The sequence below is a fragment of the Hirundo rustica genome, chromosome 1 (assembly GCF_015227805.2).
Source record: "Hirundo rustica isolate bHirRus1 chromosome 1, bHirRus1.pri.v3, whole genome shotgun sequence".
Taxonomy (NCBI): Eukaryota; Metazoa; Chordata; class Aves; order Passeriformes; family Hirundinidae; genus Hirundo; species Hirundo rustica.
Genome location: NC_053450.1, coordinates 33,712,026 through 33,736,515, shown reverse-complemented (window position 1 = coordinate 33,736,515; position 24,490 = coordinate 33,712,026). Strand labels below are relative to the sequence as shown.

General features: G+C 37.5%; 1 protein-coding gene across 5 annotated transcripts in view; it reads right to left on the bottom strand.

Annotated features, from left to right (window-relative positions):
* Window positions 1–24,490, bottom strand: part of NCOA2 (nuclear receptor coactivator 2) — a 187,518-nt gene that overhangs the window by 63,904 nt on the left and 99,124 nt on the right. For 4 of the 5 annotated variants that reach the window (XM_040075201.2, XM_040075429.2, XM_040075279.2 and 1 more), the window contains exons 4-5: window positions 7,894–7,995; window positions 6,730–6,902 (exon numbers count right to left, since the gene is read on the bottom strand). In XM_040075201.2, the coding sequence (XP_039931135.1) occupies window positions 6,730–6,902; window positions 7,894–7,976 (256 nt within the window). In that variant the 5' untranslated portion in view covers window positions 7,977–7,995. Of the gene's footprint in view, window positions 1–6,729; window positions 6,903–7,893; window positions 7,996–23,266; window positions 23,351–24,490 lie in introns of those variants that run through there. The other variant, XM_058419667.1, reaches the window with a different exon arrangement.

The following is a 24,490-nucleotide window of genomic DNA, read 5'->3' as shown; positions in this document are numbered from 1 at the left end:
CTGTGACTGCCATGGTAAGAGAGGAAAGGGAAACTGATCAGGAGGAGGGATGGGATGGTGAAACCAGGGCTTTTCAACAGCTGACTTACTTTCCAGAGGTTAGTTTGCAGCATGCAAACATGTAATCATTTGATGATCATCTCTATCTGTTTTCTTGAAGCAAGAGACTCATAGAATCATAGACTGGCTTAGGTTGGAAGAGAGCTTTAAAGATCTTTCACTCGACCAAGTTGTTCAAAGCCCCATGCCATCCAGCTCTGAACACCTCCAGGGATGGTGTAACCACAACTACCCTGGGCAACCTGCTCCAGCGCCCCATCACCCTCACAATAAAGAACTTCTTCTATCCTCTTTCTGCTTAAAACCACAGGCCTCAGTAAGAAGTCTCTCTCTCTGCCTTTCTTGTAAGCTCCCTTTACATACTGAAAGGCTGCAGTAAGGCCTCCCCAGAGCCTTCTCCACTCCATGCTGAACAATCCCCCTCTCTTAACTGTTTGATCCCAGTGTGGACACAGATGTATGCCATAAAGTGTCTTCAGCTACTTATTCGGTAAGTAAATATTAATTACATTATAACACTGCCTTCACAGGAGGACATCAATATAGTTAAAATGCCTTAACTTATGTGTAGATAAGGTCTAAGCTAAGTATTCTGCATGATACACAACTCCAGTAAAATAAGCAAACACCCAGAAGCTTCCTGCTTGATGGGTCCTGCTGGCCAATGATGACTTTTCATCAGACACAGAAAAGAAACTGATGGTTTGTGTTACCTAAAACCACGTTAAATTCTTCAGTGAATCAGCAGTTCTTTGGAGTCATGTAAGTAGTAAAGCCAACATAAACTGTGTATTTATCCAGAAAACTTTATAATGTACAGAGGAAGATCAAAGACACTTTCAGTGCATCACTCTCAGCTGTAGGTAGGGAAGACAGCAAAGGAAATTCAGTAATAATTGTTGTTTTGGGGTTTTTTTTGTAAATGCTCTGCATAAATTCCTTGACTTCAAGCACAAATTCATCTGACATTTAATTCAGTCTTAAAATCATATCAGACTGAAAATACGGTATATACAAATAGTGATAGCCATGTAGAATTCCTTCAAAAAGAAAAAGCTTCAAAAACTGGCATAAAATTTGAATAACTATTCTCAAATGTGATTAATATAAAAATATAAAATATAATTAAAATATATTTATAAAATTATAATTGTAAAATTGACCCAGTAAAATATTTTCAAAACAAAAACCAACAAACAAAACACAAGTCTGCATATGCTCTCTTGCCTTAATATCCTGATTTTGCAAGATACTTATGCACATAACTTTGAACCTTTAAGTAGTTCTACTGACTTAACAGGGATTACTCATCTGCTTAAAGTTAGGCAGTTGCTTAAATACCTTGTGAAATATGAATCTAAATTCAGATCTGATAAATTCAAAGTAGCAGCAGCCAAAGCAACACCTCATTACAGCGTTAAGACCATGCTGCTTTCTTTTAGCAAGTGATTTTACTTGCATACTGGTGCTGGAGGCAACAATACACTATCTGCTGGAGTGCCCCCGTGATTACACAGTACTGCTACAGGGAAGCAAAAACTGGTTTTGCTATCAAATGTGAAACCAGAAAAAGAAGAGAAATATGGTTAGCAACAAGCCTTCTTTTAAAGTTCATACAGGTTTCCATGCATGTCTCTCTTCATCAAGTACTTCTCCCTCTTCCAACACGATTTTGCTTTCACATGGTGATTCATTCTGTCCAAGGTCTGTCTTTTAAGGCTATTCTGAAAACAAGATCTGTTTCACAACTCAGAAGTGTACATTAACAGCTAGGCTGGTAATTGCCACCCAATATCCCTTCCCTGAACCACTGAAAAGCTGATCTACAGAACACAACACCTCTTCAGAAACTGGTGACACATGACAACTGGACTCTGCAGGAAAATGGAAGTGACATAAAATTATACTTGAGGATCCTACACCACAGTAGATTCAATCCCACCGTATGTGAATCTATGTAAGACAGGTGGATACCATCTGAAGAAAAATACTACAGAAGATGGAAAGGCTTGGAGAATAGAAAGAGAAAAATAAGAGATAGAGACCTGGAGTTTAATAAAAGGAACTCAGGGGACTTGGGGAAAACAAAAACAAAACAAAACAAAAAACAACAAAAAAAACACCCTACCAAACAAACAACCCCATGTCTCGTACTTATGTCCGGACACATTCCTCAGCACTCCAACCAAAGAGGTCAGAGGAGACTTAGCTGGAGAAACTGCTGAAGAAGCTTAAGGTGATCTTCAGTATCCTCTGTACCTACTGCATTGCTGATATTCAGACAGGAAGCTAAAAGCATAACTAGATAATGAATAAAAGGAAGTTTAAAAGTCTGAAGCAGGAGTTGTCCAAATGTGACAAATAGCCCCTGCTTTAAAAGACGAATTATTTACCTGCTGAGACTGGGGCCAGCATGACAGATAAAAGCAGCTGCAAACTAAGGGCAAGGGTTTGATTTTTGTTACATGCTTTAAACCCAAAAGAAGAAGAAAAACCAAAAAAAAACCCCAAAACAAACCACAAAACCCTGAAATAAAACCCAGAAAAAGACAAAACAAAACAATCAAACAAAAAACAAACAAACAAAACATTAAAAAAAAGAGAGAGAGAGAGAAAACCCACTACCATAATGAGGGGAGTCAGGCTGGTGACAAGAGTGAAGGAAAAGGACTATTGTTGGAATAAAATCAAATGAGATTGACGGGAAACTGTTCAACTGATTGTCAACTAAGGAAGCAGACAATTCAGATTACTTTTATTTGTTGTCAAAATTTTGTTGTCTTCAGATATGAGAAAACATTTTCAGCAGTACTTACACAACAGAAATTAGTGCCTTAAGTGCTGAAGTTGCTTCTTAAAATAAGATAGGATACTAAAAATCAATCAGACACTATTTTACTAAGCATATTTCTTAAGTACAACCAAATGGCTTTATTGTTCCTTAGCTGTTTGGCATATAAAGGAATGTTTATTCCCAATGGTCTTTACACTTGCCTAACACAAGCTTTTCAAATTAAGCATATGCAAATCAGAACTTACTTGCTTGTACACATTATGAACACATCTGCAACATATATGACCATTACTCTTTCCAAGAAACTTAACCTGCACTGCAAACAACAGGACAGCTTACACTTCAATAACCATGTCACACAACTGTTCCAAATTTATGTTATTAAAAAAAACTGAACGAATGCCTTCCAAAGTGTTTGAAACACAAGTCTCAAATCCCCAACAGAGATATCCACTTAAGATTTACATGAATACAACTTCTGTTTCATCTTCATGCTTCATAATCAAAATTTTTCATCTCCTCTGGACATTCACGAAATCTCTATCCAATCATTGTAAGATAATATGATAAAAGTCCTCAGTAGAAAACTAAGCTTTTGTAAAATAACTTGTCATCACTTCCCCAAGTACTAAAACCATTCCAAAACCAAGATTAAAACTTCCTGCAATGGTTTCATCTTCCAAATATCTTAAATTCTTTTAATGAATTCAGCTTTACACATGCATTTATAACTTGCCTTCAAATTGTAATAAACAGAATCTCTACAATACCACAACTTAGGAATCTTTGAAGTAAATACTGTGAGAAATGATATAAAGATAACAGATAAAGTATCCCAAGTATATATTTGCATATGAAATAGATCAGGATAACATTATACTAAATCACATTGTATTATTAAAACAAAATATCTATTACATTTTTCACCTACCAGCCCAGCTAGCTTGACATGGGAAACAACTATCAATCTGCATTTCATCCTTCCTTGTTCTTATTCCTAGAACCTAGAATCAGGTTTCCTCGACAAATCTCAGTAGCAGCTAGAAAACTTGTTGCTTTCAGGGGCTTTACAAGGTATTTATAACTGACTGTGCTTTTTAAGTAATTAGCACTTCATGGGCAATTAGAATTTTTAGTATTTATGTCAAAGAACCAATGTCTTTACTGAAACTTCTAAATAATAAAACTGTAAATTAAGTTCTCATTGATTTAATCTGTTCTGCTTTGGAAGAAATGCAGAGCAGACCCACTGCGTGACCACTAAGCCATCTTGATTTGTCCATGTCAGCGTAGAATAACTGAAGAGTTTCAGGATGTTCATTTAGTTTTGTCCTACAAGTATTCTGCATGACACTAAAATCAACAAAACAACTGTAATAAAATATTATTTTTAACCTGAGTCTTATGGCACTTCATGCAATTATAGCATTATTTTAGGAACTTATGTTTTAGAAATAGATAATACAAGTTTTTCACTGTTGCCAAGGTGTTCTAACAGGTCTTGACAGTGGAAAATCAATCAGAAAGATTCAGAATAACCTAAAAGTTAATACATTTAAATGATGAGCGTATCTAAGTGCAGGATTCCCAATGTGAGGTGATAAACTACCTATAAAACATGAGAGAGCAATAGCAATAGCCTCACTAGGTCATCAGCCTGTTTGTATTGTTAACGTCAGGATTTTGTGGCACTTAACGGAAGTACAGGTATACTGTACTGTTTGTCCAATTTGAACATTTAATATATGTGAGATATTTCTGTTAATGAAATACCTGTTCCAACATAATATTGAATTTCAGAGCATGCTGTCATTTGAATTTTTCTTAAAAGGAAAAGCCTTTAAAAATTGCTATTACAACAAGCAGAAGCAGCTTCTATGTAGGAATAGGTATCAAACCTTTATCAGCTCAAAGGCATCATTTCAAATATGCTGATTTTTATGTCCAGACCCTGAGATGTTATTAATGACCACCTTGAATGTCCCAGTGTTTTGCAGCGCCCCTTAAAAGAGGCTTAAACTCAGTTTGGACCAGCTGTGAGTTTTAAGAGAATACCCAGTTACCAGAACATCTAATTGTCCTCAAGTGAAGAACCTTGAGTAACTAAGCAACATCAAAAAGAGCAATTTAGTGTCTTTATTGCTCAAGGGTTGCAAACTACTTCTACTTGTTGAAATAAACAGTGCTCGCAGCAGTTTAGTCTGTCTTTAGAACTGTATTTTCAGATGTTTTTGCAATAAGACTTTATGACCTTAAGAAACTAACTGCACATTCAGCTTTGGCACAACTCTGGCTCATGATGACTTCAACAGTTCACATATAACTTGGTCCGGTGAGTGCAAATATTTTATAACAATATGAAAACTATTGTTGTGATATTGGTCCTAAACAACAGAACCCTGGATTGGACAAAATTCACCATGAGTTAGAGCCAGATTTTCAGACTAGATTTCTAGAACTGCTTACAGAATTACCGAAGTGGACTTGCAGATTTTCATTTGTGTACCCACTTCCCGGGAGAACACAATTTTTGTGTCCTTTTCTCAGATAAAGATAAGGAGTATGTGTTGCTTGGTGACAGAAAAAAAAAAAAAATTAAAAATCAATTTGAGAAAAGGATGAAGAAAATGAGGGGAAAAGAAGATATCAAAAGCCAGCAAGGCACAAAACAATGATGGACACTGTGTCAGGTTAACAAGTATACTTCTAATATGGGGCATGGCAACATCACTAGAACATCCACTTTAAAAATCATAGCAACCTAACAGCAAAAAGAAGAGAACAAGCTGAGAAATAGGAACACTCCCTAAGATTAATCCGTCAGAGCCACTTTGGAGGCAGCTGACACACAATCTGACTCCTTCCACTTTCCATTCAGCTTTGAATAGACTGATGTCTAAAACTGTAGATCTACTTTTACATTTAGATAAAAACATATCTAAATTATGAAACATGCAGTCTCCATTTTTATATTTTTACATACACAGTATGGAAAAGGAAGAATTATTTTCCCACAGAAAAGTGAAAAAGTGAAAGATGTTTAAAGTGTTTGAAAATCAAAGGAATCACTCTAAACACAGTTCACAAAGAGATATAAATCTTGTACATTAAAAGGAAAATGATATGCACCTACTTTAAGGATTTGAATCTGCCCCAAACACCTGCAGTGTGCCTGCCCAGACAGACCTGTGCCACAAAACCCACTTCCAAAAAATTTAAAGTTTCTAAAAGATTTGGGTTTTCTCTTTGAATAGGAAATATGTCAAAAGAAAAGAAATACAAAACTAATCTTCTAGACAAAGAACAGGAAGAAAACTGTCACGTTCTGTGGTTTACATTTATAACAGGGCCCTATCTAGAGATTAGAATAGTTTCAAATCTATTGTAGTTGAGGATATGATGTCATAATTTAAAGGACGCAGATAATTTAGTCCACAATATCTATTCATACCAACAAAAGAAAGCAAAACGAGTATGCAGAACACTTACATACCCCACTCTTCTGGATTATTTCTCTTTTGCATGGATTCATCATCCATGTAAGAGTATGTATTTTGGTTTTTTTCCCAAAGCCATCTTCTAGTTAAACTTTTGTGAAAGTGCAAGTAATTTCAATTCCATTAGATGCACACAACAGACTGATCGATTTTCTCTCTCTCTAAACAATTATCAGTGAAGCTTATTATAAAAATACTGAATATGACACTTAACACACTCTATTCACATGACTTTACAGCATTAGTCATTACTGATTAATGAAAAACATGGGAATTTGCTAAAGAAAAGCTGAAGAGGTTTATCTATCTATCAGGTTAGCCAAAAATAAAATAACAATCAACACAAAATATTCATTGTCAATTAATTAAGTATCTTACCTTGTTCTTTTATCTGACGAATTTGCTTCACAGTTTCTTTCAAGATTGCACATTTGTCAGGTTTAAAGTTAAAGTTGTCAATATCATTAAAATTTGCAAAAATCAGCTCTGCAAGCTCTTCAATGTATTTATTCTCTTGCTCACGATTGCGTTTCTCAGTGCTTCTTTTAGGGCTGAAAAAGGAGTTTATAAAAATGTTGTCTTTAATGTCAGTTTACTTGCTTTCTGGCCAGCTCAAAGTTGATTTCAAAAGGTTTTACAGTAGTTTAACAAAAACAGAGAAAGAACTGGCCTCTCTCACTACCAAAATATAACTTACAAGTTTCTAAAGCAGAAAGGTTTCCTCTGGAACAAGGAAAGGAGCATTAGAAAATATGTTTCTTGGTGTTTTTTTTTTGTTGTTTGTTTTCTTGTTTGTTGTTTTTTAATTTTTAAATTTATTTTTATTTTTTATTTATTTTATTTTATTATTTATTTATTTTTATTTCAGCACTCATATTTTTGTTTTGAAAGCAGATCGGGATAAGAAATTGAAAACACAAGATGATTTGGGGGGGAGTGGGGCGGGAGTTTGAATATTTACAAATGTCCCTCCCACACAGCATAGAGATTCTGAGGAGTATCATACAGTAATTGTGTATGAGAAAATAAAACAGCTTAAATCGTTAAACTGAGCAATCCATACTCCCTGCCTCCTTGTGAATTTATGGCAGTCTTAAAAAAAGATGATATATGAGTGGTTATGCTTTAAAATGCATTTGTATTGGTAACAGAACTGCTGTAAAGCTGGAAAACATTTTTCAAGACCTAGACTATAATGTACAACAGAGGTGGTAAAAAAATTCTGACTGACAAAATGAGTGACTGAAGACTTCTAGCAGTGAAAGCCAAAACCCATTTTTACATCTCTCCTAAACTGTCACCAAAATTCTGCATTTCGGCACAACATTGGATTCAAAAAATAAACAAACAAATAATAATAAAAGAGAATAGTTCTCATCCCCATCCCAAACCCCCAACAACACAGAATTACTGCAATAAATAGCTTGGCACTGACTTCTCTTTGCAAGAATGTTGTTTGTCATCTTCTAACTGAAAAACGGAAGCACATGTAACATTCTTTTAACTCATTCTCTCAATATTTCCAGAAGTAAATGGTCTGACCTGGGTCCAACCTGATCGGGATCCTTGCGCTTTCTTGACTCTGCTCTGGATGGGTCAGAGGTATTTTCTCCCATCCCACTCATCTTGAACACATATCAGCAACTAAAAGGAAGAAAGTGCAAAGAAAGGGTTATGGTGGAAAAGTCTTGAGTTCTCAGTTCCTATTTCCACGTTTCTCATTCCACGCTCAACTGAGATTTTACTTGGCAAATCTATAATTCAAAATAGAGCTGGTTTGAAAGGCACCAGTAAAAACACTGTGTTTGTGACCCCACAAAATGCTACACAAAACTCCTTGAGAAGAAAATTTGTGGTGGGCAAGTAAAGCATTATCATCTCATTGATTGTTACCAGTTATGTAAGAACAGATAAGTATGTTTTGTGCCCGTGTTGCTGAATTTTCATGGTAAATTTGAAAGGTTGAATGATGAAAGACAAAGGAAAAGCCATAGTGCCATACAGCAAGAAAAACACAACAGAAATACATTAAATAAAACATGTGTCCCAGCTACATGAAAAAGCAGCACATGCAGCTTTAGTTAAAAATCAGAAGACAATGCCTGCAAAAGTACACGTACAAAACTGTAGAAAGAGAACATCTGCCAGCACTAGAGATTGCTGAGGAACTGATAAATATTTTGTACATATAATCTACCTCATGAGGAGAGTAACTTGTCAAGCTAATCTAGTAAAACAACACAAGCTCATAATTTGTGCAATAAACAGCCTGGAGAAATCCTGCCCTGCTCCCAACTGTTGGTTTCCCTTTGCCCTGTAGAAGCACATGAAACTCGCCTGCCTCGGATTATGTATTTCTCAACAAGTACCAATATTCTGGAGGCAGGAATCACTAAACGACATAGGGAGATAATGTAAATGACCAAAAATTCATGCAAGATGGGGCAGTCCCAGCTCAGCATCTGCCTAGTTGCTGCCACTTTTGTGAGGATGATGGCAAAGAGGTGTTCCTAGACATTTCAGAGAGCTCCTGTGTCGTTTGGGATTAGCAGAAAAATAAGCATGAGGGACATGAAGTAGGTGAGTGCATCCAGGAGGTAACTCACACCACAGTAAAATAAGAGCTGGAGCCTGTAATTGTATGACCACTTAACTTTGGCATAAAGTGGAAATCAGGTATCGAAACAAGGAAGTTCACCACCTCCTTCAAGCCCTTCATCTCTGTCCCACCAGTTCCTTTCCCTCTGCTGGCCTGGTCAGCCATGCACTGAACCTAATGAAGGAGCTGCTGGGGGTTAAAGACACAGTCCCTTTCTCTTTTTCTTTTTGACATTTTTTAAAATCTAGCTGCCAGCCTATGTGTTGGTAATCAGATGTTCACATTGAAATCTCAGTTTTCCCAACAAGCCAATGGAGTGAAGATATTACAAATATTGGCAGAACCAGCCCAAAGGGTAAGGTCCATGCAGTAAATGCTGAGAAAGGCTATTCACTGAAACCTGAGCAAACCAATGATGAGTTGGAGCCATCTCAGATTCAGAACTGACCACCACCTAACATTTCCCTAAATTAGAAGTAAAAATTAAAAAAAAAAAAAATTAAAAAAATATATATTTTTACTGAAAGTATTTTTTTCACAGACTATTCGGAGTCGGAAGGGACCTACATGGACCACTGAGTCCAACTCTTAAGTGAACTGCCCATAGCAGGATCAAACCCACAACCTCGGTGTTACTAACTCCATGCTCTGACCGACTGAGCTGATCTCAGTATTTTTTTTTAACCAGTTTGTGCAGAGAATGGAGTAATTTCCCTTCTTCTAGATACTGTTCTAGTTCCATGAGAAAGACTGTATCATATATAGCTTCCATCTGGTCTTTGACTGAAATGGCATCAGATTGTATTTGAAAGATATTTGGATTATCTTTTTCTCTACCGAGTCTACACATGCATATGCATATCTACATATACATACACACTATTATTTTGAGAAGATCCCACTGTAAGCCACCAAGGCCGTGGTTCCACGGCAGAGCAGACACAACTCTCAAAGGGAAGATGCACCATCACAACCACCATCCTGTCCTTGCTGCAAACCCCCGGTGACCTCATCAAGGCAAAAGCAGAGCCACAGCAACGCCAACCGTGCTGCGGAGCACGAGACATGCGCCGCAGCCTCCAGCGCGGTCTGACACCGGCTGCTCCGTAACGACTGCCTCTCCTCACTGATTTCTAGCCCCAGCAGACATACACACCTGAACTTAGCCAAGAATAGAGCAGCAATATACATTCATGGATTAGGGGCTAGGTACTTCCCTCGAAACTGCGCCTTTTCACAAGTATCGCAAATAAGAGCTCCAAGGAAGGTGCAAGATACTTTTAAGGAAACTGACAATATTTAAACAGAAGCTTTGTCAGTGGAGGGCTGGAACTGTCCTTGCAGCTCTGTTTCAATGACTAAATTTTTTGCTGACCAAGGTGAGAAAAAATCATCAGCATGATGAAAGCTGTACATTCCCAAGATATGATCTCTGATCCAGAATCTGATGGTGACCTAAAGTTCAGAAGAACAATTAGGCATTCTTACGCTTCCCAAGTAAGCCCTGAGAAATGCAAATCAGGTATTTTTCTTGAGAAAAGAAAGCACGACAATTCACAAATACCTGTCAAACCTTCAACTGTCATCTTCTCACTCCCCTTCCCTCCCAAGCAGAAAGAAGGGAAGCATTTAGGGTGGATACCACCCTCCAAAACCCCTTCCTCCTCAAGAAAGCATAAACAAACTCTTACATTCCTACCTACCTTTCCTACCTCTGTCAGACCTACTTAAAAGGGAAGTTTTATTTCTGTGGGAACCAAAGTTTCACCAGTAGTTCCACCAATGCATAAATCAATTCCTCTTGCATTCACACTGATGGTATTCTGTAGGAATCCCACTAGGTCCACACTATCAGCCTTTGTAGGACATACTAAAACTCATCTCCCACCATAAACTCTAAACTTTATCTTTCTGTATTAAGGAGAACAAAAGCGGTATCATAATTAGAAAACTAGCAATTTCTTCTCTCCTTATTAAACATAGCAAATAATTATAAACAAATAGTCTATGTATTTATTTTGTTTGTACTTACAGGCTATTACATCTTCTTCTCAGCAGCATTATCAGTTTATTCTTAGAATGAGTTACCCATTTCTTTCTCACTCATCATAACTTATTTCTGGAAATCCACCACCCACTACCAAGTTTGCTTTCTGTTCTCCTTTATGTCTTAATTAAAAATCATGTTCTATACCTCAAAGATTTTTATAGGCCGTTTTCTTGTCTTGTAGGTAACTGTGCTCCAGAGGAGAATGTAAAACCCAGAGATACATGTCTTGGAAAGTGGAGAGCTCAACAGATGATACTGAAGCAATCTAAAAAAATCTCAAAGGCTAAAATGAAAGTCACTCATCCATATCTAGCACACAGTACTAAAATCAAAAGGATGTGCCCCCAAACCCTTGTCTCCCTAGGTATTTGGGGTCTGACTGGGATAGTTAAAAGGTCAGGTATTCTTCTGCAATTCAGAAACTAGAATTTATTCCCTAGTTTGGAGAAATGAGGAAGAATCAATTTTTAGAAGGTGTGGATAGACTCTTCTGTAACACTATCTTACGAACTAAAACAGCCAGAGACTGGGCGATGGAGATAGAGTTTCCCTTTCTCAGAGACCTCCTATGCCTGCATTTCCCAGCATGCAGGACAGCCTCCTGGGTGCTAGGCTACCTACCTGCCAAAGCTGCAGCCAAGAGGCCAAGGCTGATTAACTCCTGCAGCGCAGAGTTTTTAGGGGTGTGGTCCATACCACTAAACTCAAGAGTAAGTAGTTCAAACTGTCTGAAGACACAGGGATTGAGGTTTAATGCCCTTAGGCTGAGGAGGGTAGCAAAGCTCCATCTCCCATTTCTCAGCAATGACTCTAACGAGTCAGAGGCAAGCACTCTCCCAGTTTCCTCATGTCTTTTAAAAAGAAAGCAGCTGTTTCACATATTTTTCCATGAGCTAATTCACAATCAAGACCAATGCATACCACTAGATGAAGAACTTGAGAAGGTTTAGGTACCTCTACAAATTTAATGTGGCACAAGCAAGAAACTAAAACTACATTTTTCTGAAGAAAGTACTTCTGGGCACATAGAGTACAAAGGAGCAGGAAACAGAAAATGTCATGAATTTTTATTTAATTGATAGATGAATTTTAGACATAGAAATAAACATCTGGAGGTCAAAGCAACTAAAGTGTATATTATGCTTTTTGGTTTCTGCCTTAACTTCCTCCATATATATTAATCTGTATCAAAAATGTCTTTGTTATTAATTATTACCAACGGTTTTATAGTACACAAGCATTCATAGCATTATATAATTCAATATTTTAACAAGAAAACTTAGGAACTTTTAAAGCACTTTTAGATATTCCTAGGTTCCTGAACCACTCATATAACTTCTCAGCTCAGAAAACAGAAGTCCCACATTTGAAGACTGAATTTTTCCAGGAAACATGACAATTCAAAACTAAAGACACGATGAGTATGAGGGACTCAAGGTTTTACTCCAGTAAACTTCCCCTTAAGGGAACTGCCTTAGATTAGAAAGTAGCATTTATCCTGCTCCACTGATATTTTTATACATCTCTACAGCAATTTTCAGAAAGAAGAAAGATAAAGAAATCAAACCATCCGATCCATTCTAAGCTTTAGAAGTAGTGGAAATGTAATATCAGCTCTATAATATAAAAATACAAAAATCAAGAAAATGTTGGTGAGGGTTATTTAGCAAGGCATAGAAAAATGATTAACCAAATTGGAAATTAGTAAAAACAAAACCAGCAGTAATCACGGCTTTGAGAAGAGAGAGATAAAGACATGCTTGATAATTAAAAAAATAGCATCATATGTCAGATACTGAACCAACTAAGTTTTATTTTAAAAGAAATTGTCTTACAAAGTTAAGCTTTCATGCATGTCTCACAGAATGAATTCTAATGCAAGACAGGCACTCCCTTTTTCATTGTGTAAGTTGTTTGAGAGTTGTATTGCACTCTAAAATACAAACACAATATTCCGCTGTGAAATTGGTATTTTGCCTTCAGTGGTGGTACCAGATTCTTCTGCTCTCTATTGTGGGTTTTTTCCCATGTGTCCTACCCCAACAAAACACCAAAACTACAACAATAACTAAGAGCTGAACTTCTAATGCTGACTAAGATGCTACTCAAGCTTTAATTTCATTGGGCATAAATGAGCAATAGAACAATGGAAATATAAATACACTCACTGTAGCATTTCCCTACAAGGAAGGAGATAATTAGAGAATCAGATATATTATTGTTAAAAATATCTAAAGAACTAATTTTACTCTCCTACTGATGACCTGTACCAACAGTACATCGCAGGTACCTTAATACTTTTTTCCTATTTATATTTAATTCCAGAAGTGCATTTTTCCTCTCTTTCTATTTCATTACCATAGGCCAAAGCATCCAAAATACTTGTTAAAAAACCACTGGCTAATTATGCCAATTTACAATTAAATCACAAACACTCAAAAGTTAAATTAAAAAAACTTTAGGACAGTTCATGTTAGTAACTATATTCATTGACACCTAACCAGTTTCTGCCACATGCTGGGAGACTGAAACAACAGAGCCTGAAATATGCTTAAATTCTTCTTTCTTTTTTTTTGGTTTTTTTTTTTGTTTTTTTAGTTTAGTTTAGTTTTGTTTAGTTTTGTTTTTGTTGTTATCAGTAATAAAACAATAGTCTCTGCTCTTGTCGTGACGGCACATCCTCCTTTACATCCTCCACCAGCAACTGCTAAAGTTGGAGACACAGAGAGACTTAACTGAATTATAAAGCAATAGTAAACAGCTATCTTTCAAATGGGAAAGAAAAGCAGAGGCACTGTGAAGCGGGAGACAGGAAAACATCTAGCACAAATCACCTGTGTAAATTTTCACATCTCTTCAACTCAAATGTCACAAAGGAACAAGGCATGCACAGTAAGCCTTCCAACACTGATCCTCAGCCCCAGTGAATTCAGTTAATCATCCAGAGTCAATGCAGAAGAAGATAATGTGCATTTTATCTCTTATCAGAGCAGGCCATCTTCCAAACAAGGCCTGTTAAACTGTCAGATTTATTATAAGCCTAACAAATGCAGTTAAAGAATAAATGAGGATTACACCTTCAAAGCTGCTATTTCAACCTGAAAAGTAGCAAACAAAAGGTAAAGTACCATATAGTGGACAATCAGGTAGCAGTACTATACTGCCAGCACTCCAGCCCACCAACACATGAAACCAGTGTATATACAACTGATACCTATCGAAGAGATTTACTAAAGTCAGTGTTTTATTGAGTAACAAACAGAAAAATACTGTTTACTGACCAAAAATATACAAGTCAATGAAAAGTTTGGCAGAAATTTTTCTCCAACAGCTAATTTGAAAAAAACCCCCAGCTTATGATTCTGTGGTTGTTTACTCAAACACACAGCCATTACAGTTCATCCTTTTTTCCTGTGAAGTTGCCATGACTAGAAAGCTTTCTATCTCAGTTTCAAAATTAGAAATGTACTCTGTGCAACATTAATTCTGGTAGAAGCCAGAGGAAAGTTGGAAGTCACATGCAAATTCTGATTCTTCACATTTTTTCCTGCTTATGAACCCCTTTTTTCACTGGCTACATTTCAGAACTGGAAAAATATTTTGTATTGATATATACTGCAATCTTCAACCTTTTTGGGGAAGGCAACGCTCGCTAGCCACTTTCCCAGGCTTCCAAAGGAAATCGCTGTCAGAGGCAGGATAAGATACTAGATCAGAGGGTGTGTGTTGGGGGGGGACACTGGAGCCTAAGGCCAACCTTTCCTTGGTCAGCTACAACAGTTCAGGAGGAACTTTAACTCCCAGCACACTCCACATAGCATCTATCAGAGTCCCAGGCAGTGAACGCAGCCTGCCTGCCCCACGTGCTGCACCACACTTGGAGAAGCTCAACCTTCTCACACACAAACTCGCTTGGCACAGGTATTTCAACAAATCCAGACAAACTTGAACAAGGGTTTGAAAATGAATAAAAAAACCAGGAGATGAAAATCAAGGGAAATAAAAGGAACAAGGGGAAAAAAAAGATTGCCACTGTCTGGTAAAATAAGATTTAAGGAAGAGCTCTACAAATGAGAAGTGTGACAGAAAAGAAATTTAAGAGGTATGTTAAATCATCCTCCTGAATTCCTGGTATAAGTAAGCCATGTGCTCTACAGCCAACTTACGTATTCCTGTCCTCCACCGTTAAACACCTGGAACCCCAAACAAAATAAAGCCAATCTGCCAAAATAAACAAGATGTCCAACAGCTTGGCTGGTGATGGTAACCTCACATTAAAAACATTAACTAATTTATTTATGAGTATGCTTCTTTCTCAACACAGCGCTACCGCTTTTACTATAGATGAAACTGTCTAAAACCTTTGCCACCCTACAACAGTCACACAGTATAAAGCAAAAAGGGAAAACAGAGTTTCTAAAAGGAAGGTGATAGCAGCAAGCTGAAAGACTCTAGTCACCTTTAAAGGATTTGTACTAAAATCTGACACGCACCTGTAGCCTCTTCTATCTTTTCTATTCTTTCTATTTTAAAGACAGTCTATTATATGTAACATTAAAACAAGATTTATGGCAGGACTTGCCAAACTCTAATTTATTCTTCAACTTCACAAACTTTAACTAAGAAAAGAAACATAATTTACTTGGAAATGCCATTGAGCCCATGTGTAAAAGAACTAACTGAAAACTGGCTCTAACACTTACTACTCACATTTTTAAGCTGAAGGCTCCTTCCTCAATCTTTTCCCTCACTCCTGTGTAATGGCTTTAGAGTGGTGTATTAGACAGTCAGAAGACGACATATTCCATTTGCAGCCTGAAAGCCAATAATGCTCATGAATTTTTTACCTGACAGACACTTCAAGATGCCACTGGGAAGATCATCTAATAAACACATTAGGCTGCAAATGGGCGGCAGCAGCTCTTTAACACATGCTGTAACAATCAAATAAATGGCTAACATTAATGTTCAGTGTTACAGACTGGGATTTAATATGACTTTCTGTAAAATCCACCTACATCTTGACGGAGAAAGAGGTTTTTCTCAGCTACCCAAACCCACAAGTTTAAGAAACTCCCAGTTCTGCTTGAAACTTTGCCAAAACCCCTCCAGACTGACCCCAGCACTGTAGGCTGGCTCCTACCTTCTGTATTCCCATAGGCTAAGGCTCTTAACAGAGCCACTCACTCAGCTGCTTATGGATTAGGCTACGTCAGCACCTCTAATATGCCCAGGAATAGCAAAACCAGGCTCTAATAAAACAACACTGAAAAAATACCAGAAGAAGGAAGTACCTTTTTTTTTTTTTTTTTTTCTTTAATTATACAACAGGTTTGCTTAATTTCTACTTTTAAAGAGGAAAAAATCTGTTTTCAGTAAAACATTATCAAAGAGGAGACAGATGTTACTACTGAAAAAAAACCCTTCACGACTCTGTATCGTAATTTCACATCTGGGATTCTATTTCTCTGGTTATCTAGAATTGTTCGTGATTCTTAATAATCACGGACAAAAAAATGTAGGTTAATATCACTAAAACCTCCCTTTAAACACCAAATTAAGTAACAAAATAGAATGCCATATATATACATACATATCTACCTATATCTATATCTATCTCTCTATATCTCTCTATCTCTATCTCTATATCTATCTAATCTATATCTAATCTATAGATATCAGTCACTCTTACATTCTTTTGTTTGTATTAGGTAGGTAGCTAAGTTAAAAAACCAAACCATACCAAAAGTTATTCTAAATCCATTTAGTTTTCTATGACGCATTTAATAAGTATTAAACTATGGCTGAAAAAAATACTAAGCCTGCAAGGATTTTCACTGGAAAAGGAGTCCAAATTCCCACATAAGTTGTTTATTTAATCTAGATCTTTCTCTTGCAGTTCACAATTATTAACAACTTATGAGACTGATTTTGAAGCCTACTATTTCATATCTACTGTGATTTTAAATAAAACTTTGTAAACAGCATAGCTGATAAATGAAGCAAATCTAGCAACCAAGAAAAGGATAGTATTATGAGAATCTTTGTATTTAAACAGCTTTTATTTCCAGTTGATGATACTTCTGGAACAGTGAGCTAAGTATATTTTGACTCCCACAGAATCTTCTCCACCAATCTCAGTTTCAAAACTGAAATTTGTTATTTGTCCGCTTAAATTCCCACCCCAACTTTCCTCCCCAGAAACCACCAAAGAGCAAGGAGAAAATCAGACTTGAGAGAGGGGAAAAATGGAGCAACTCTCACAAGCATAAGGCACTGTGGAAAAACTCAAATCCAAGAACATTTTCTAATCTCATAACTGACACAAATGTATACGACACCAGAAAGCTTATACAGTTTGGTGTGATTTTCAAGACGCCCATCTTAGCAGTGAGAAAAATATGACCAATCACATAAACAAGGGCATTTACACATCTCTGCAATGTGGGCTTGCCTACACTAGGATTTCACTCCAGTTAACTGCCTGTCAAACACCAGTCTGTTTACATTAGATAAAACATATTCCATTGATAAAAAGCTCAGGAAACATGGTTCTGTATAGGTAAAAAGTAAAAAGTAGGGGGCAAGCCAGACAGAAACACAGCATGTTTCCACATAAGGTAAGTAACATGTAGAGTTATAGGACCTACACACAGAGACATTAAACTATCATATTTGAATTAGAGTTCCTTCATTTATCAATCTGAGTTTCAATGACTTCGCATAGCTGGAGAGGTGTTGGTCCTCCTGGTCACTAGGACCAGCTTCGCATGTCTGCACACTCGGGTGCAATGTGATGTGCAACCCAGGCTTCAGCAAAAGATGCTTACGCTGCATGCCACCTTTCATGCCTATAACCTGGGCATCAAAATAATGTTCCCTCAGCCCCAGAGTAGATACTGTTACTGAAAGCACATAATCCAACTCTATGTGTCTTCTCTGGCGCCTCATCAAACACTGAACTCATGTTTTCAATTTTCACATACCTACAGTACCAAGACGGTTTCTTTTTTCTTTTCTTCCTAACCACCCATTACTAGGAAGCATGTTTAGACTTCAGGCCATTCTTTTGAATGCCAAGCACTGAATTAAAACCCTGAATCGCAGAAAGTGCACCTAAACATTATCTATAATATTTCTACACTTTTTGCTATTGTTATTATGAAAAAAGAATAACCTACTGCATGCATATGTACAAGATATACACTCCACACTTCTTCCTATAATACTGAGATGCTTTCATAAGCAAACTTTCCATTTAACAATGTATAATAATAAATATTCAAATTAAGAATTCAAGCTGCTTTGTTCCTGAAGGTTGCAAGTTAACAGTCTGAAGTCAAACATGCTTATAAGAAAATGGTAGCACTCAACTCCACAAACGGCCACAGTTGTGGTAAGTTTAACAGCTGTCTATGAGGTGCACTGGACCTCACTTTGATGTCCTCTGTGCCCCCCAGAAGTTCAGAATGCTGCATCACTTCTTTAAACTCTACACCCAAATTATCCTGTTCACTACAGTTTACCCATCCTCTCTGCCTCTGAAATGCATTTATAGTGTCTGTCCTGGAAAACTCGGTGTCCTCCTCAGCTTAGTCCCAGAGGGTGCCTGCCTGGTGGCAAGGATGTGGTTCCGGATGTTATGGGAGAGACCAGATGGAGAGTTTGGCCTCTATTCCCATCCCGTATTTGTATGAACAGGTAGATTCCCTCAGCAGGTGCTTCCTGCTGATACTGGTATGCATGCCAGTGTCATCCATTTATACTGGAGCAGCAGAGTAAGCCTTGGGAAGTAGAAAAAAGCTTTTTTTCTCATAAAGTCAGAAGTGCTACAAATTTAACACATGCTTTTTGAGAGAACACAGCTATATGCACGAAAGATTATATTTGTATCACCTCCCAACATGCAGAATTACAGTTTTGTACTTAAATATAAACTAGATGGACATAAAACTTCTGGCAAAGCTATTGTGAGTGCTAACTATGCACATTGTTACTAAGCACAAAAATTAAAGCCACCAAATTATGTCAGAGCCACACATGAGAGTCTTGCCAACACTTACAAAGTATGATTAACTTGATTTTCTTAATACATCCATGAGTTCAAAAACTGGTCTGTGAACACGAATAACAGTTATTAACAACTTCAAATTTCATGTCGGTCTTCATTTTATTTGCTTTAGTAAGAAAATGCAACCAGCAATAACTGAAGAAGATGAAAGTTTAATCATCATTTTAAAGCACTTAAAAGCATTAAACTCATAAAAATGTTGTTGCTTTACTTCGTCAACTGCCAAGAAATAAAATCTGATGAACATCAGCTTTGCAGTCACATGTGTCTATGTGTATACACACACACACATATGTACGAATACAGGCTGTGACCATATAAAATATTCATAGAAATGGCTATATGAGTCAACCAAAAGAAACATTTAGTTTGTGACTAGTCAGTCATGGAAGCTAAGAGAGGTATCTTGGAAGAAGGTACTAAGCAGCTGTAGATGATCCTTCCCCCCATATCTGCTCTCTGTCTCTGACAATCAGTGGTACAAGCTTAGCTGCAGTGCTGCTGTGCCTCCTCTTCCCTCTGAACCTACCTTCAGTGGTGCCTAATTCCATCTTAAATCCATATACACCTTTGGCCACCACAATGCTTACAGACAACACCCTATAAGCTTTACAACAGCTCTCTATAAGCTCCCCAAAGCAGAAGTGACACTGTAAAAAAATTGAACAGTTCTATGGGTACACTGTGACTCAACTGAAATAAATCAGAATTTTATCACTGACTTCACTGAAGCTTCGATTTTCCTCCTAGTCTGCTAGAAGAAGATGTCAAACTGTTATTTCTCTCTTTTGTAGGTCATAAATCACTCCATGGGCCTGAAAAAGCTACGCTTGTATCCTGCGGCCCAAAGAAAACAAGGTTACTCTATTAAAGCGGAATGCTAATTATGAGCCATTTAATTCTCTTTGTAAAAATAAACTGGAATTAAGTTTTGCTAATAATGAAACAGTTTCTGGTAAAGAGGAATCGCAAGTGCTAAGAAAGAATCAATATCTAATCCAAGTATTTTTAATTTTGGATGGTAATGGAATATAATTACTAAAGAGAGGAACACCCACTACATTCATAGAAGGAGCTGACCAGAAGTCTGCAATATACTGCCTCAAAGCAAAAAATAACACACATTTATAACTACTTGGACTGAACACCTGGAAAAACTTCAGGAAAAGGACCAAAAATAATTTTATTCCATGCAGTTCTAACAGAAGTTTCTTCATGAGAATCTTGTGTTGCTCAATCACAACACAGCCTATGCTATCAGGAATGGAAAATCACAGCAGCACAGCATCCTGATGAAATTTGTTTAGGGACAGCGTGCATAGGAAAAAATTAAATGGAAGCAGCAAAGAAGATATTCAGGCATGAAACACTGCAAATTAAATGCATTTATCATAAACTTTTGGTTTGAGTCTTCATTCACAATTTTCATCCGATTCCTGCACAGTTCCTTATGCTCTGTATCCTCACCACCCAGCCCGCCCTCCCCAGGGCCTCACTGTACATCTTCAGCTATCAGGGCAACGAGGCAGGGATCAGCCTCACTCCCGGGTACCGAAACCAGCCCACTTCTGAGAGACCCAGGCTTCCACATCTTACATCTCACCTCCAGAGACCAAAGCTTTACCTGCTAACAATAATTTTTAGTCCAGTTCAAGCATCCTTCTAGGCCTGCCACGGATGAACATAAGCAGTAAGAGAATCTAAGGAGGAATGCAGGCAGTAAAATGACTCCATCAGGATTTCCTCTCAAGTACAGCGATTATCAACTTACAAACACCCTTCTCATTTACTCAGCTCCAACAGCTTGGCTTGTAGATCCAGTCCTCAGTCCTTAACGCCGCTTTCTTATTACAATTATGGGGCTATTATATAGCAATGTGCTAACAAACTTATTCTACTTAATAAAGTAGATTCTGAGAATTAAGGTTGTTTTCACACCCTCCCTCATTCTTTTCTATGACTAGCCTAAATAAGTAAATAAATCTAATGCCATTATAAAATCTAACCAGACAGTTGACTCCCCAATGACACTTATTATTAAAAATGGTTCTAAGAACTCTGGAGTGGGGGGGGAAAAAAAAAAATCTCAAAGTACACCTCTAGTTCACACATTCCAAGAAGAGTGTTTTTTCTTACAATATTGGTATATTTTGCAACGTGGTCACCTTCCCTCCTCCCTTGCGTGAGAAATTTCCCTTACAGAGATGACAACAAAATGGGGTAGGGGGGGGATGGAAACTGGGGGGGGAAGGAGAAAGAGAGCAACATCTTTCGAACATTAGCAGTGTAACCCTGTTGACCACAGAAGTATACATGAATTTGAAAAATGGGCAAACAAAATTACTCTGGTCAAAGATAGTTTTATATATGCTAGACACAATAATTCTGTAAGAAATTGCTTACAAAAGAAAACATCCCAACTTGAGTTTTGTGAGAACACAGAGCCACCTGAAGAACAGTCTACACAAAAGGCTGGTTTTATTCCAAATTCCCCCCCCAAATACATCCTAAAAGGGACCAGGGAAATCAAAATGACTGTACAAGGAGCTAAAAAAATTATTTTTCTACAAAACATAGGTGCCAACATATCAGAGAGCACTACTCAGCCCCCACTATCTTGTTAGATCTTCTGTAATGAAATAAAGGAAGAAAACACAAGAAGCAGAGAGGAAGTTTCATTGTTCTTGTGGCTTCGGCATTTGGTGCCGTGAACGTGACAGGCTCTCAAGCCTCTACTCAACGGCACCGCCTGCCCCAGGCCTCTGTACCGAAATGTTACTATGCTGCAATTAAAATAATCAAACCGAGACAAAAGAGAACAAGCAAATAAATAGCGCAAACTTGTTTACGTTTCTGGCTCTGCCCTCACAGTATGAAATAAAGTCTCTTCAAACACAAACTACATTAATTTAAAAAACAATAATATTTTCCTTTCTCCCTCCTATCTCAAAGTAGCATGAGTTTTTCAAAGTCCTAAATAAAATAAACTAAGGCATTTCCTGTATGTATTTAGTTAATTATTAAACCGATTCTAAGCATGATAGTCACCACCACTGTTTCAATATGAATTCGGGGAAACACACTTTTAGCAAACTGCCAGTGCACTGCAGTAATGACTGATCATATTCATCCTCTCAACCCTGCCCTTAACCGTGGAGGCAAATTTCTAAAGAAATGACAACCAGCACTTCTATACAAATCCAAACACTTCATTTTAGCTGCTTTCTTTGTGGCCCAGGATTAGTATTACTGCTGTGGTTTAAGGAGAAATGCTGGGCTTAATGCTGTGTACGAGAGGAAAATAAAGTCAACAAACCTGCAATAACTTCCCAAGCAGGGGAGACAGCATACCGTCTTCACTTTACTGCAAGTAACTACCAATAACCTTTCTGAGTGGGATATTATTAGTTAATTAATCTGCAATATTAAATGCTGTCCTCCCAAGGTTAAAAGAAAGGTAAATACTGCCAAGATATTTAATGACATCATCATGCATAACCATGAGATAAATGCGAGGTCTGAAGATTAACTGAATGTCATTCTGTTTACATGATCATGAACTTGTAAAGAAAACTATTAAGATTAGAGAATAGAGAAAGTTATATAACAACTACCAATGTTTCAGTGTGTTTTGTCTACTCAAGCTCTTGGTCAGAAAGAGAAAGCTTTATTGCAAAAATGTCTCACTCTTACATACTTTGTACTTTTTCATGTGCATATAAATTACTGAATATTGAATAGTAATTACTGCAATGAAAAAGACACTCTCAGGCTCCACCTCCTCTTGACAGTGGGAAAACATAGATGGGTTTGTGTATTATTCTGGATGCCAGAAAACTTGCTTACAAAAATATTTCCTGTGCACTAAGATATATTTAGCCTCATAAACCCATAAAACTGTCACAGGCAACCACAAGTACACCTGTAGCCATTAGAACGGTGAGGGGGGGGGGAGAAAAACAACAGAAACTGCAGACTCGAATTTACATTCTTTCTTTGCAATTGTTATTTAGAAACATTATCTTTAAACTCTCTTACCCAAACAGAAATTAGCTGTTCGTCCCACTCCCCCAAACCAACACCCTCTAGCCCCCCCTGCACCCCCAACATCCAGACACCTATGATGCACACAGGAGCACACATACGTGCAGAGAGAAAGCACTAACAATGAAGTCACAGCACTTCAGAAACACACCTTGTCGTCTTCCAGCCTTTGCAGATGAAGGCAGATCTTATTAGTTTTTCTGCGTCTTCAGATCAAGATGTAGATAAATCCCCCACCCATCACGCTGGGTTTTTTTATTAAAAACAGGAGAGTGAAAAAAAAAAAAAAAAAAAAAAAGAAAAAAGATGACCAAAAAAAAAAGGAAAAAAAAAAAAAAAAGGAAAAAAGACGATTACCAGTAAATTTACAGCCTTAAAAATATCAGCTCTCCATTATCCCAAACCAGTGTTATGTCTTGATGTAAACCAAAGCACATGCTGAGTGAGGACGTGCGCACACAGCAGCTTATCATCTCTGTCATCTGCTTCTAATGACAGCTGACAAACTGGCCACGCTAATCCTTCCCTAACTGCTGATCAGAGAGATCCCCCTTTGACAATCCAGCATGGTGGAGTACTCGAAAATTCCTCCTGCTTCTGTTCTGTTGCTGCTCTAAAAAGCAGTTTCCTTTTCATTGAGATAATAGCCTTTTCTGCAGTCACGTGGCACCCGGGCTACATTAGCAGAGCTTGATGATAACAGAGTAACTCCCCTCCCTGCCTTCTGCTGATTTCAAGTGTACGGCTCCTGGAGAAACCCAAACCTGGCACCCCTGAAATCATTTTGCATCTTCCTCTATAGAAAAACAAATTGTGCTGTCGATGTGGAAGCGGAATGTAAGGACTCCCTCTACTTCTTGCACCAAAACTAATTAGCAAGTACATTTTTAAGCAGTGCCTTTGTGGGGGCACACACGCTGGTCATAAACATGTCGTATGAGACTAAACTGAATATTAAGCACGCTTAATACTGAGTATCTGGCATGCTAGAATTATTCTTTTCCCCCTAGAGCACTTTAATTTTTTCCCTGTAATTTTACTTCTGCTGCAATAAATACTCTTCTCTCAGCAACAACCTATGGTTCAACTCCCCCCAGCACCCAACTCTCCTGCAAATGCAAAAAAGCACAAATAACAAATGATTCACACTACAAACTCCAGTGTCAGTGCTTCTATATATTAAGTGACATCATTTATCTTGCTTTTACTCAGTACCATGACAAATATCTTAAGCATTTTTTAAACACACTGTCAAGTCAAGAAACCGACCAAAGTTTTAGCTTCGGAGTTTCCTCCTGAATGCCAAACCCCAGGCGGGTTTGCACCTCACTATTCAGAACTTTTCCTGCTTGTAAAAGGCAAAGTACAGAGACAA